Here is a 14650-nt window from a genome sequence, read left to right as displayed (position 1 = left end):
GAACCTGAAGGAACATCATTGACTGGTTAACTCTCTAGTGTAATTTAACCTGAGGAATAGTCATTGACTGGTTAACCCTCTAGTGAATTTAACCTGAAGGTAATCATTGACTGGTTAACCCTCTAGTGTAATTTAACCTGAAGGAATAATCATTGACTGTTACCCTCTTGTAATTTAACCTGAAGGAATAGTCATTGACTGGTTAACCCTCTAGTGTATTTTAACCTGAAGAATATCATTGACTGGTTACCTCTAGTGTAATTTAACCTGAAGGAATAAGTCATTGACTGGTTACCCTCTAGTGTAATTTAACCTGAAGGAATAATCATTGACTGGTTAACTCTCTAGTTTGTAATTTAACCCCTGAAGGAATAGTCATTGACTGGTTAACCCTCTAGTGTAATTTAACCTGAAGGAATAGTCATTGACTGGTTAACCCTCTAGTGTAATTTAACCTGAAGGGATAATCATGGACTGGTTAACCCTAGTGTAATTTAACCTGAAGGAATATTCATTGATGGTTAACCCTCTAGTGTAATTTAACCTGAAGGAATAATCATTGACTGGTTAACCCTCTAGTGTAATTTAACCTGAAGGAATAATCATTGACTGGTTAACCCTCTAGTGTAATTTAACCTGAAGGAATAGTCATTGACTGGTTAACCCTCTAGTGTAATTTAACCTTAAGGAAAATCATTGACTGTTAACCCTCTAGTGTAATTTAACCTGAAGGATAATCATTGACTGGTTATCCTCTAGTGTAATTTAACCTGAAGGAAAATCATTGACTGTTAACTCTCTATTTAATTTACCTAAGGAGTCATTGACTGTTAACCCTCTAGTGTAATTTAACCTGAAGGAATAATCATTGACTGGTTAACTCTCTCTAGTGTAATTTAACCTGAAGGGATAATCATTGACTGGTTAATCCTCTAGTGTAATTTAACCTGAAGGAATAGTCATTGACTGGTTAACCCTCTAGTGTAATTTAACCTGAAGGGATAATTCATTGACTGGTTAATCCCTCTAGTGTATTTTAACCTGAAGGAATAGTCATTGACTGGTTACCCCTCTATGTGTAATTTAACCTTGAAGGAATAATCATTGACTGGTTAATCCTCTAGTGTAATTTAACCTGAAGGGATAATCATTGACTGGTTAATCCTCTAGTGTAATTTAACCTGAAGGAATAGTCATTGACTGGTTAACCCTCTAGTGTAATTTAACCTGAAGGAATAATCATTGACTGGTTAACCCTCTAGTGTATTTTAACCTGAAGGAATAGTCATTGACTGGTTAACCCTCTATGTATTTAACCTGAAGGAAAGTCATTGACTGGTTAACCCTCTAGTGTAATTTAACCTGAAGGAATAATCATTGACTGGTTAACCCTCTAGTGTGTTTAACCTGAAGGAATAATCATTGACTGGTTAACCCTCTAGTGTAATTTTAACCTGAAGGAATAGTCATTGACTGGTTAACCCTCTAGTGTAATTTAACCTGAAGGAATAATCATTGACTGGTTAACCCTCTAGTGTAATTTAACCTGAAGGAATAGTCATTGACTGGTTAACCCTCTAGTGTAATTTAACCTGAAGGAATAGTCATTGCATGTGCTTCTTCTTTTTGATTACCAACATCCGTTCTGTTGACACTCATTTGAACTTTACCTGCCCTCTAGGTTACATTTGAACTTTACCTTTCCCTTCTAGGTTCCATTTGAAGTTTACTTCCCCTCTAGGTAACATTTTAACTTTACACCACCTCTAGGTTACATTTGAACTTTAAATCCCCTCTAGGTCACATTTGAACTTTAGAACCTCTCTAGGTTACATTTGAACTTTACACCCCCTCTAGGTTACATTTGAACTTTACCGGCCCCCTCTAGGTAACATTAGAACTTTAACTCCCCTCTAGGTAACATTTGAACTTTACTACCTCTCTAGGTAACATTTGAACTTTACACCCCCTCTAGGTTACATTTTAACCTTCTCTCTGAAAGTGAGTCTATTTTAGCATGATTTGCATAGTGATTACACGTGCCATTAGTCATCCAGCCCCAGGACAGCCAAGGCAGACAAAGCAGAGAGGCAGAAGGCAGACAAAGCAGAGAGGCAGAAGGCAGACAAAGCAGAGAGGCAGAAGGCAGACAAAGCAGAGAGGCAGAAGGCAGACAAAGCAGAGAGGCAGAAGGCAGACAAAGCAGAGAGGCAGAAGGCAGACAAAGCAGAGACGAGTCCCAAAAGGAAACTAGATCGTTGTGGAGTTACCAAGTCAGTGGGTTATAACTACTGAACTAACTATAACTACTGAAACTAACTACTGAACTAACTATAACTACTGAAACTAACTACTGAACTAACTATAACTACTGAACTAACTACTGAACTAACTATAACTACTGAAACTAACTACTGAACTAACTATAACTACTGAACTAACTACTGAACTAACTATAACTACTGAACTAACTACTGAACTAACTATAACTACTGAAAATGGCAGCGGAGGTCATAGATTACATTATGACAACCCTTACTATATATTTCTTCTGAGTGGCTTAAAATATTGAACAAAGATCCCTTTCATTGACGTTTTATTGCCGTTTGTTCATAATTGTCAGTATCTTGCAGTATCTACTGTTGGTGACGCTGTCTTTATCTCGTGGTATCAGCCGTGCCGGGGCACATCAGGCCTAGAGATTATAGGGATTGTTGAGGCATTTCCTGTGCATGTCCTTGCTACTGTCTGTGGGAGTCATTCTAGCCCAAAGTCACTGCCTAGTCACTGTGCACAGCAGTACCAACAATATCAGAGCCTCCGTGGAGCTGGGGACGAGGTGGGAACCAGGCACACTGTGTGACTAACATAACAGACCCTGACGAGAGTCAAGAAGGAGCGGAAGGAGGTTCTGAAAGGCCTAGGTCTCCGTCCAAAAAGGCACCCTATTCTCCTTAGTACACTACTATAGACCAGGGCCCTATGGTAACACTTTATATAGTACACTACTATAGACCAGGGCCCTATGGTAACACTTTATATAGTACACTACTATAGACCAGGGCCCTATGGTAACACTGGGCTTTATATAGTACACTACTATAGACCAGGGCCCTATGGTAACACTTTATATAGTACACTACTATAGACCAGGACCCTATGGTAACACTTTATATAGTACACTACTATAGACCAGGGCCCTATGGAACACTGGTCTTTATATAGTAAACTACTATAGACCGGGCCCTATGGTAACACTTTATATAGTACACTACTATAGATCAGGGCCCTATGGTAACACTTTTATATAGTACACTACTATAGACCAGGGCCCTATGGTAACACTTTATATAGTACACTACTATAGACCAGGGCCCTATGGTAACACTTTATATAGTACACTACTATAGACCAGGGCCCTATGGTAACACTTTATATAGTACACTACTATAGACCAGGGCCCTATGGTAACACTTTATATAGTAACACACTATAGACCATTGCCCTATGGTAACACTTATAATACACTACTAAGACCAGGGCCCTATGGTAACACTGGGCTTTATATAGTACATAATATAGACCAGGGCCAATGGTAACACGTTTATAAGTACACTACTATAGACCATGGCCCTATGGTAACACTTTATATAGTACACTACTAGAGACCAGGGCACTGTAAATGGAACACTTTATATAGTTACACTACTATAGACCAGGGCCCTATGGTAACACTTTATATAGTACACTACTATGAACCAGGGCCCTATGGTAAACTAGTCTTATATAGTACAAACTACTATAGACCAGGCGCCCTATGGTAACACTTTTATATAGTACACTACTATAGAACCAGGGCCCCTGGTAACACTGGGCTTATATATGTACACTACAATAGACCAGGGCCCTTGGTAACACTGGGCTTATATAGTACACTACTATAGACCAGGGCCCTATGGTAACACTGGGCTTTTATATAGTACACTACTATAGACCAGGGCCTATGGTACACTTTATATGTACACTACTATAAACCAGGGCCCTATGGTAACACTTTATATAGTCACTACTATAGACCAGGCCCCATGGTAACACGGGGCTTTATATAGTACACTACTATAGACCAGGGCCCTATGGTAACACGTTATATAGTACACTACTATAGACCAGGGCCCCATGGTAACACTGGGCTTTATATAGTACACTACTATAGACCAGGGCCCTATGGTAACACGTTATATAGTACACTACTATAGACCAGGGCCCCATGGTAACACTGGGCTTTATATAGTACACTACTATAGACCAGGGCCCCATGGTAACACTGGGCTTTATATAGTACACTACTATAGACCAGGGCCCTATGGTAACACTTTATATAGTACACTACTATAGACCAGGGCCCTATGGTAACACTTTATATAGTACACTACTATAGACCAGGGCCCTATGGTAACACTAGTCTTTATATAGTACACTACTATAGACCAGGGCCCTATGGTAACACGTTATATAGTACACTACTATAGACCAGGGCCCTATGGTAACACTAGTCTTTATATAGTACACTACTATAGACCAGGGCCCTATGGTAACACGTTATATAGTACACTCATACTACAGGGCCCTATGGTAACACTTTATATAGTACACTACTATAGACCAGGGCCCTATGGTAACACGTTATATAGTACACTACTATAGACCATGGCCCTATGGTAACACTGGGCTTTATATAGTACAGCTACTATAGACCAGGCCCTATGGTACACTTTATATAGTACCTACTATAACCAGGGCCCTATGGTAACACGTTATATAGTACACTACTATAGACCAGGACCCTATGGTAACACTAGCTTTTATATAGTACACTACTATAGACCCAGGGACCTATGGTAACACTTTATTAGTAACACTACTATGACAAGGGCCCTATGGTAACACTTTTTTTTATATGTACACTACCATAGACCAGGGCCCTGGTAACACTGGCTTTATATAGTACACTACTATAGCACCGGGCCTATGGTAACACTTTTATATAGTAACACTCCTATAGACCAGGCCCTATGGTAACACTTTATATAGTACACTACTATAACCAGGGCCCTATGGTAACCTTTATATAGTACACTACTATAGACCAGGGCCCTATGGTACACGTTTATATACCACACTACTATAACCAGGGCCCTATGGTACACTGGGCTTTATATAGTACCTAATATAGACCAGGGCCCTATGGTAACACTTTATATAGTACACTACTATAGACCAGGGCCCTATGGTAACACTTTATATAGTACACTACTATAGACCAGGGCCCATGGTAACAACTTTATATAGTACACTACTATAGACAGGCCTATGGTAACACTTGGCTTTATATAGTACACTACTATAGACCAGGGCCCCATGGTAACACTGGGCTTTATATAGTACACTACTATAGACCAGGGCCCTATGGTAACACTTTATATAGTACACTACTATAGACCAGGGCCCTATGGTAACACTTTATATAGGACACTACTATAGACCAGGGCCCTATGGTAACACTTTATATAGTACACTACTATAGACCAGGGCCCTATGGTAACACGTTATATAGTACACTACTATAGACCAGGGCCTTATGGTAACACTTTATATAGTACACTACTATAGACCAGGGCCCTATGGTAACACGTTATATAGTACACTACTATAGACCAGGGCCTTATGGTAACACTTTATATAGTACACTACTATAGACCAGGGCCCTATGGTAACACTTTATATAGTACACTACTATAGACCAGGGCCCTATGGTAACACGTTATATAGTACACTACTATAGACCAGGGCCCTATGGTAACACTTTATATAGTACACTACTATAGACCAGGGCCCTATGGTAACACGTTATATAGCACACTACTATAGACCAGGGCCCTATGGTAACACTGGGCTTTATATAGTACACTACTATAGACCAGGGCCCTATGGTAACACGTTATATAGTACACTACTATAGACCAGGGCCCTATGGTAACACTGGGCTTTATATAGTACACTACTATAGACCAGGGCCCTATGGTAACACTTTATATAGTACACTACTATAGACCAGGGCCCCATGGTAACACTGGGCTATGTATTGGACATTACTCTACTGCCTTGGCATGTATTGGACATTACTCTACTGCCTTGGCCTGTATTGGACATTACTCTACTGCCTTGGCCTGTATTGGACATTACTCTACTGCCTTGGCCTGTATTGGACATTACTCTACTGCCGTGGCCTGTATTGGACATTACTCTACTGCCGTGGCCTGTATTGGACATTACTCTACTGCCTTGGCATGTATTGGACATTACTCTACTGCCTTGGCATGCATTGGACATTACTCTACTGCCTTGGCATGCATTGGACATTACTCTACTGCCTTGGCATGCATTGGACATTACTCTACTGCCGTGGCATGCATTGGACATTACTCTACTGCCTTGGCATGCATTGGACATTACTCTACTGCCTTGGCATGCATTGGACATTACTCTACTGCCTTGGCATGCATTGGACATTACTCTACTGCCTTGGCATGCATTGGACATTACTCTACTGCCTTGGCATGCATTGGACATTACTCTACTGCCTTGGCATGCATTGGACATTACTCTACTGCCTTGGCATGTATTGGACATTACTCTACTGCCGTGGCATGTATTGGACATTACTCTACTGCCTTGGCATGTATTGGACATTACTCTACTGCCTTGGCATGTATTGGACATTACTCTACTGCCTTGGCATGTATTGGACATTACTCTACTGCCGTGGCATGTATTGGACATTACTCTACTGCCGTGGCATGTATTGGACATTACTCTACTGCCTTGGCATGTATTGGACATTACTCTACTGCCTTGGCATGTATTGGACATTACTCTACTGCCTTGGCATGTATTGGACATTACTCTACTGCCTTGGCATGTATTGGACATTACTCTACTGCCGTGGCATGTATTGGACATTACTCTACTGCCTTGGCATGTATTGGACATTACTCTACTGCCTTGGCATGTATTGGACATTACTCTACTGCCTTGGCATGTATTGGACATTACTCTACTGCCTTGGCATGTATTGGACATTACTCTACTGCCTTGGCATGTATTGGACATTACTCTACTGCCTTGGCCTGCATTGGACATTACTCTACTGCCTTGGCATGTATTGGACATTACTCTACTGCCTTGGCATGTATTGGACATTACTCTACTGCCTTGGCATGTATTGGACATTACTCTACTGCCTTGGCATGTATTGGACATTACTCTGCCTTGGCATGTATTGGACATTACTCTGCCTTGGCATGTATTGGACATTACTCTACTGCCTTGGCAGTGTGAAAAGGGATCTAAGACTACATCCCAAATGGAATGCTAATACTTTTGACCAGGGCTCATATAGTGCACTATATAGGGGGGGGGGGGGGGGGGGGGGGGGGGTCCATTTGGGATGCAGCCGGAGTCAAGATTACAACTCAACAGGTTGTTCCACCATCCTTCCTATACCCATCAACACAGGTAGTTCCATCATGCTTCCTATACCCATCAACACAGGATATTCAATGTCAGACACACAAATCATTTAGAAAAGGAAAAACATCTGGGTATAAAAAAGCAGCATCATGCAGGAAGCCATAAATAAACATGTTTTGAATCATAAAAAAAAAGTACCTCAAGCTTTTAAAATATATTGATAGTCAAAGCTGCTCGTTCAGTACCATGTCAGTTCGTCTTGTAAATAAATGTCTCCTAGATTAAAAAGTTAAACACAAGAATCTGAAAACAAAAGTGGGATGTTCTTAACCAGCTGCTCTTGGGCACACCACCATATCTATTATTCAGTGTCTTTGTAATATTGTTGGTAAAGCATTGGCAGCTAGTGACTACACACAAGAAAAATACAACACATTCATACAAAAACCTTTGTAAATATCAAATATATAAAAGTGGAGAAAAAAAGGGGATGGGGGGTTGTGTTTAGAAAATATATGCAGTCAACATATCAAAGAATATCATACCAGTCAACTTTGGTGAAAAACACCTTAGTAAAAAAAAATAACATTCTACCAAAATGTGTCCCCCCATACCAAAGCTAAAGCCGGATTCTCTCACCTTTCCCAGATTAACATTTTTGGAAACATTAGACTTTTTTGATAAACATATAAAAACGTTGAAAATGTTTTTGTCCTTGAAATTGAGCCAAACTAATTACAAACTTCAAATCAGTTACTATATTCCACTACCTTTTTCTATTTGAAAATGAAAGCTATTATGTTTTAAAACTTGGGCTGTCAAAGTTAACTCGTTAATAACGCGTGACATTTGTAATTCCGTAAAAACAAAATTGGGACACCGTTAATCACGTCTCCATTTCTACATCACACGGACCCTTTTGAGCGCGCGTTTCCACACGGACCGTTTTAAGCGCAACACACAACACACTCTGTGCCTGGTCACCCCTGGCAGTCAGTGTGACCTCGGTCTCAGTAGCGCTGTCGGGCTCTTGTGGTGCACGACGCGCACCGCTTTGAACAACAGTTAAAAGGAAAACTGACATTAAGTTCAACCATAAACACATTCCCGGGCGTTTCTTTAGATAACAGCAAGAACATCATTTGTACAAAAGTAGTTAGCTTAGTTATGCTAACGCTAGCTAGCCAACCAAACTAAATTTTTACAATGCCATGTCTGATTGCATCTTGAATCAACTAGCTAGCTACCCACAATTATTTTAATCAAAAACAGGAAATCCATTCCATTTAGCTAATGTAAGGAATTGTATTAGATATTGGTAACTTGTTTTAACAACTTCTCAACATTAGCTATGGTTGACACAATATACACACTCCCTTTTATATTGGACATAAGCTGGACTCATTGGACACATGCACGACACCCACAACTCCCCTCCCCCATGACAATCACTCAGACACACACAACTCAGGGTTGGAGCTCCAGACAAAGAACTACCTCAGGAACCAATGGAACGTGGACACCAGGCCTGTACAGGAATACCCAAGACCCAGATCGTCCAATCGGAAGGCCAGACTCGCAGATCAACCTACTTTGCTTGTTGTCTATATATAAAACTGTACTACTGTGGAAACTCCCTCTTTTCCTGACGACCCCATACGGATCAGATAGAAAGAGCCGTGCTGCACGCTTTGCATAATATTTTTACACTTGAATAAACCTGCCTTATTATAAAATTATCCACCTCGTCCTATTGTCTCCTCTTGTTCTCCTGTCAACAGTAAACGTTTTACTAACAAACTTGGTAGCAGAGGATGGTTAAAACATATTTGAATTCGGCCCAATAGAAAATTCATCGGACAGGAGACGAGAGGGAGAAAGATTCAAGAAGGAGAGGTGACCCGCTCGAGGGAGACGTCGGCGATTCAACTCACCCAGGAAACTGATCAAAGAGCTCGAAAATATTAAGGTAAGCAGAGCCGGTTTAATCAAAATCTGCATATTGTATTATAGCCAATATCTAAATTTAATGATCAGAAGTACTGAGGTGAGTGAATTGTTGCTAAATTTATGTGGAATTGTTTAGAATCTAAGGCATTGTGTAAAGATATTTGCGAAGTATAAAATCAAGTCGAATTAGTAATCTGGAACTAGTTGAATTATTCTTCAACTAGGAGTATCGGGGATAAATCTAAGCTTGAGGCTGATCAAGTCGAATTAGTAATCTGGAACTAGTTGAATTATTCTTCAACTAGGAGTATCGGGGATAAATCTAAGCTTGAGGCTGATCAAGTCGAATTAGTAATCTGGGACTAGTGGACATGGCACACCACTAGGAGCATCGGGGATAAATCTAAGCTTGATATAGGAGTAATGGTATTAAACTTGAAACTCAAAGTGTTGAAATGTAATGTAGCCTGTTCAAGTCGTATTAGTAATCTGAGGCTAGTGGATATGGCACTCCACTAGAAGCATCGGTGATAAATCTAAGCTTGGCGTATTGGGATTCAAGTCGCATTAGTAATCTGGGACTAGTCGAAATATTCTTCAACTAGGAGCATCGGTGATAAATCTAAGCTTGAAATAGGAGTAATGGTATTAAACCTGAAACTCTCCAAATTAATGAGAGTGATTGAACGTTCCACGAGACCGATTGCTACTAATTAGCCATATGCTAGGTTGAGGCTGTGTTTAAGTGACCGCCGAGTGATGTTGTTTAATGATGGGGTTAGTGTACAGGCCACAATCTCATAAGTCTCGTGGAACGCGCCAATCAAATGTATGTGCAGGTTTGAAGTTGATTTGGGTTAAAGTCCTGCCCCTGGCGTTGCTGGCCATGATAGCCTCTCCAGGTGCAGGCACCCATCTCTCTCCTCATGAGACAATGGCTGGAGGAGTCATGCTGGGTTCACCAAGGAAGGGAGGTCATATGCCCGCCCTTGATGTACAACAAATTGTAATGTTTGATAATTGACGGAACTTTCTGCAGCTCTCTCCACACAGATTCACAAGGTCCAACGGGGAAGCAGAAGGGAGATCTGGCACACGGAAGGTAAAAATTGGTGACTGGGTGGGGTTAATGTCCACAAGAGAAAGTGGCTAGAACCCAGGTGGACTGGACTGTACGAAGTGGGGGAGGTTACTTCACACTCAGTCCAGGTCAAAGGTAAATCAGGCGCACTTTGGCACCACCTCACACATTGCACTCCAGCCCCAATCCCTTCTAGAACACTGACAGAAGTCAGAGCTGATTTAAACAGCTTAAATTCGATTCCAAAGGAAGACATTCCTGACTCAGGTGATGCGGAATCAAACTCCGTCTCCCCTGATAAAGGAACCTCGCCCAGTTAGAGGGATATTTCTCCCTCCCTGGGCAAGGCTAGGGATATCTGGCCCCTTATTTGTGATATTCCTACTGATATTTGGGGTGTCCCTGGGCACTTTCACATGGTTAATAGAATAACTATAACCGGATCCCCATGGATGTATGTCACGGACACTCTAGTCTAACTAGGTAATAATAGATTAAAAAATTTAAAAAAAATTAAAAAATTTAGAAAACAATAGTTAAAATAAGAAACTAAAATGGCTCAAATTGAGAAGGTTGAATAAGAGGGGGTGGAGAGCTGTGCAGAGAATGGACAGAAGATGGCAGTATTGCAGCACCCAATGGTCTCCCAGCCGACTGGTTGAATGCTGGTGACATAATTTTGTTTTTTGGAGTAAACATTAAGGTTAAGGGTTTCCGTGTACTCAGAGATAAGATATCTTAAAAGAATACACTCATATGGGAATAGGAGTTTTACTTTCTGAGTTTTATTTAGGCAAGGGACTTTGAGAAGATAAAGGGTTCTTTTGGTATGTTTAGATATGGAACACGAATGTAGGTGTAACATTTTGACCTGTTTTCTGTTTCCATTGCATTTTCCGGCGACTTGATCACTCGCGGGGAAATGTGGTGAGAATAATGAGATTGTGTCATTTGGGATACTAGTTTTGAGGTAAATTGATTATAATAGAGTTTATAACTCTTGACCATAAGGTAAGCATTTGTATTGGCCATTAGAAGATAGAGATAGGTTAATTAAGGTTATGTTAGGACTTTAAAGGTTGACACTATAAGACCTGTTGTTATTTTTAAATCCATGCAGATAAAGTCAAAACAGTGAGACACTTAGTTAATATTGTAAAGGAACACATAGAAAAAGGCAGACAGATGGGTCTACCCCGCACTGTTGAGACCTTGAAGGTTTGAGAGCAGAGTGGGGAGGGTGGACCAGGAAATGAGCAAGGTGGGCTGTGAAATAAGATAGGAGGGAAATGGGTTAACATATATAAGCAGCACAGATACATTTCAAAGTAGAAAGGTCACTTGACAGAGAATTGGAAAAGAATAGATATGGATGTGCGCCCAGGGGAGAATTGGATATGCGGGGAATAGAAGGGACGTTCCTATAATATGATGTACAAGGTTATTATTTAGAGTAGGTAAGGTTGATACCTGGCCAGAGCCAGGTATCAAACGAAGGAGGGTACATTGTGGACTGGGAAAGGATGGGGCCCATTGGATAATAAACTTATTTAAAATTAAACATTTATAGCTAAAAAATTAGGCATAGAAGTTAAATATATAATCAGAAAGAACAAATGAGGAACTGTTTGTTAACCAAACCTGTATGTCCAAGAGTTTATACATTGCAGGTGAATCAAGGGAGAAGGTGAATCACTCGACCTGGGGGCATATCGCACTTGGAGGGTGAGACACACTGACACTGCCGAATGAACACAGAGTTAAGGAGAAGAACCGTTGCTAATAGAGCTCGGGGATCAACTCCTTAATGAAGAATTCCTGACCCTGACCTCTCAACCCTGTGTACGTTCATAGAAGTGAAAGTGTTGCTTGATCTCTGGCTGATGATGTGTTCTCTGGGAGAGGGTGGGGTTTTACAGGACTGCTTGTAGTCCTGAGCTGTTTGATCAGGATACGATGGGGATGTTACCATCGCGGTGCTGCCAGAACCACCACCAGTTCCAACGGACCAGGGTTCAGCCGGTCTCCTCCACCACTTCAAGACCAAGTCCCACGCCATCACCTAAGCTCTCCAATCTGGTACAGATAATAAATATAAAAGACATTTCAGATAGTGAACATTTGGGGACTGAAACTGGTTATGAGGAAAGGGAGAATATGTGGTTGGCCTACAAAACACTTAATAGAAAGGACTGTGTCGTATGTGGACATGCCAGACCTATTCTGGCTGCTCACCCATTTGTCCTAAGTAATGGGGAAGGTTGGATGTGCATATTGGAAAAGTTCAAGCCAAATTCAACCCTGTGTAAGACTCTGAGTCTTGTGTTCCCAGTGGTCCCTCCCCAGAAGGTACCGTGGGGAGTTAAGGCATATGGGGGACATAACAGCTGTATCACTGGTACAGGTAGAGGTATAGACTATGGAAGGCTCCCTGCTACTACCTGCATCACTAATACCACTATTAACTAGAGGTGTTGCTGATGTATGGTGGATGTGTGGACCTGCCAGGCGGTTGACCCTATTTTTGAAAGGAAATTGTCGTTGCTCATGTGTTTTGGCCAGTCTGATACCACCATTGCCTATTATTATAGCTAATCAACTTCTGGGAGCTACACAGGACACAGAGGCTTGGGACCAACCCAGGAGACGGCAGAAACGTGACGCTCCTTGGTCCGAGGGTACAGATAACATGCACACCAACCTGTTGGGGGTCCCAATAGGGGTCCCCCACGAATTCCAGACATTAACCAGGAATGATGGCCTGTGGCATCTGATGCCCATCATTGGCCCAGCTATTGTTGATGCTAAAACAAAAGGTCTGGATCAATTATATCTACTATAATTAATGATGATTTGTCAAACACACCCACACAGGACTTACAGGGATGGCTGAACAATTGGATGCTGCCTCACAAACCAGTAGACACAATAGACTAACACTGGACATAAGTCTGGCCAACAAGGGAGGTGTAACAGTGTTGCACGTTTGTTCCTAACAATACTAGTCCGGATGGGAGCATTTCAAAAGCTCTGAGTGGGTTGGCAAGGTTATCAGTGGAGATGAAGGGTCTTGCAGGTGTGGAGGAGAGTGGACTGTTCCCCTGGCTGGGTGGTTGTTTTGGTAAGTACACTGCAAGGACGATTACTGGATTTCTGACACTAGTTGTGGTTTTTCATTTCTGTGTTGCCTGTATCATACCTTGTTTGAAGAAGTTTGTTACAGATGTGTAAGGGGCCTCTGGTTGATGCTCCAGTTGGAGAGGCTGATACGAAAACGAGCTTCCGCAGGAGAGTGGGCTGACAGAGGAGGACCCTTGGTTTGCTGTAGATGATGTTGTTGAATGAATAAAAAGTGATGTTTGTCCTCCCTGTTGTGAAGGTTTGAAGTTCCCGGGTGGCGACGAGCCCACCTGGTACAGGTTGTATAGAGGGATGGACCGGAGGGTTTAACATATTCTCGTTTTTTGGTTTACTAATGTGTGGTTGGCCACTCCAGGGGTAGTTATTGGAGTGGTCTCCTTTTTGGTCCTTGCTCATTTACGACTCAACTTACATTGATGCTATTGGTGCCCCTAGGGGGTGCCAGATGAATATAAACTGGTGGACCAAGTGAAAGCTGGGTTTGAATCTTCTGTCTGTTGGTGGTGAACAGTTAATAAAAATGTGGACAGAATTAACTACATTCATTTTAATGTCCAGAAACTGGGCAATTGGACTCAACAAGGCTTCGAGGCGGTCCATGGACAATTGGCAGCTACGTCCCTGATGGCATTTCAAAATAGAATCGCGGTTGATATGTTATTGGCTGAACGGGGGGGGGGTCTGTGCAAATGTTTGGTGAACAGTGTTGTACTTTCATTCCCAATAACACAGCTACGGATGGGAGTCTGACTGTAGCATTGGAGGGACTTCGTACCCTTAATGGTAAGATGAAACAGCATTCTGGAGTGGACACTACTATGTGGGACTCATGGATGGATGCTTTTGGTAAATATAAGACGCTGGTTTCCTCCATCCTAGTATCAATTTCTGTTTTTGCGGCCATTCTTGTACTTTGTGGATGCTGTTGCATTCCATGTGCGCGCACGC

At 41.6% G+C, this 14650-nt stretch overlaps 1 protein-coding gene across 3 annotated transcripts in view; it reads right to left on the bottom strand.

Annotated features, from left to right (window-relative positions):
- The window catches only part of LOC120040885 (keratin-associated protein 5-4-like), a 9152-nt gene extending 242 nt beyond the window's left edge, over window positions 1-8910 (bottom strand). Inside the window, exons 1-2 of one of the 3 annotated variants that reach the window (XM_038985876.1) lie at window positions 7386-8910; window positions 6139-7301 (exon numbers count right to left, since the gene is read on the bottom strand). In XM_038985876.1, coding sequence (XP_038841804.1) covers window positions 6139-7290 — 1152 coding nt within the window. In that variant the 5' untranslated portion in view covers window positions 7291-7301; window positions 7386-8910. The other 2 variants (XM_038985875.1, XM_038985874.1) reach the window with 2 other exon arrangements.
- Window positions 8911-14650: the final 5740 nt, after the last annotated feature.

This window comes from Salvelinus namaycush, unplaced genomic scaffold (genome assembly GCF_016432855.1).
Source record: "Salvelinus namaycush isolate Seneca unplaced genomic scaffold, SaNama_1.0 Scaffold39, whole genome shotgun sequence".
In the NCBI taxonomy this organism is placed as follows: domain Eukaryota; kingdom Metazoa; phylum Chordata; class Actinopteri; order Salmoniformes; family Salmonidae; genus Salvelinus; species Salvelinus namaycush.
Note: the sequence above shows the minus strand (reverse complement) of the source record. Positions and strands in the feature narration are given on the sequence as shown.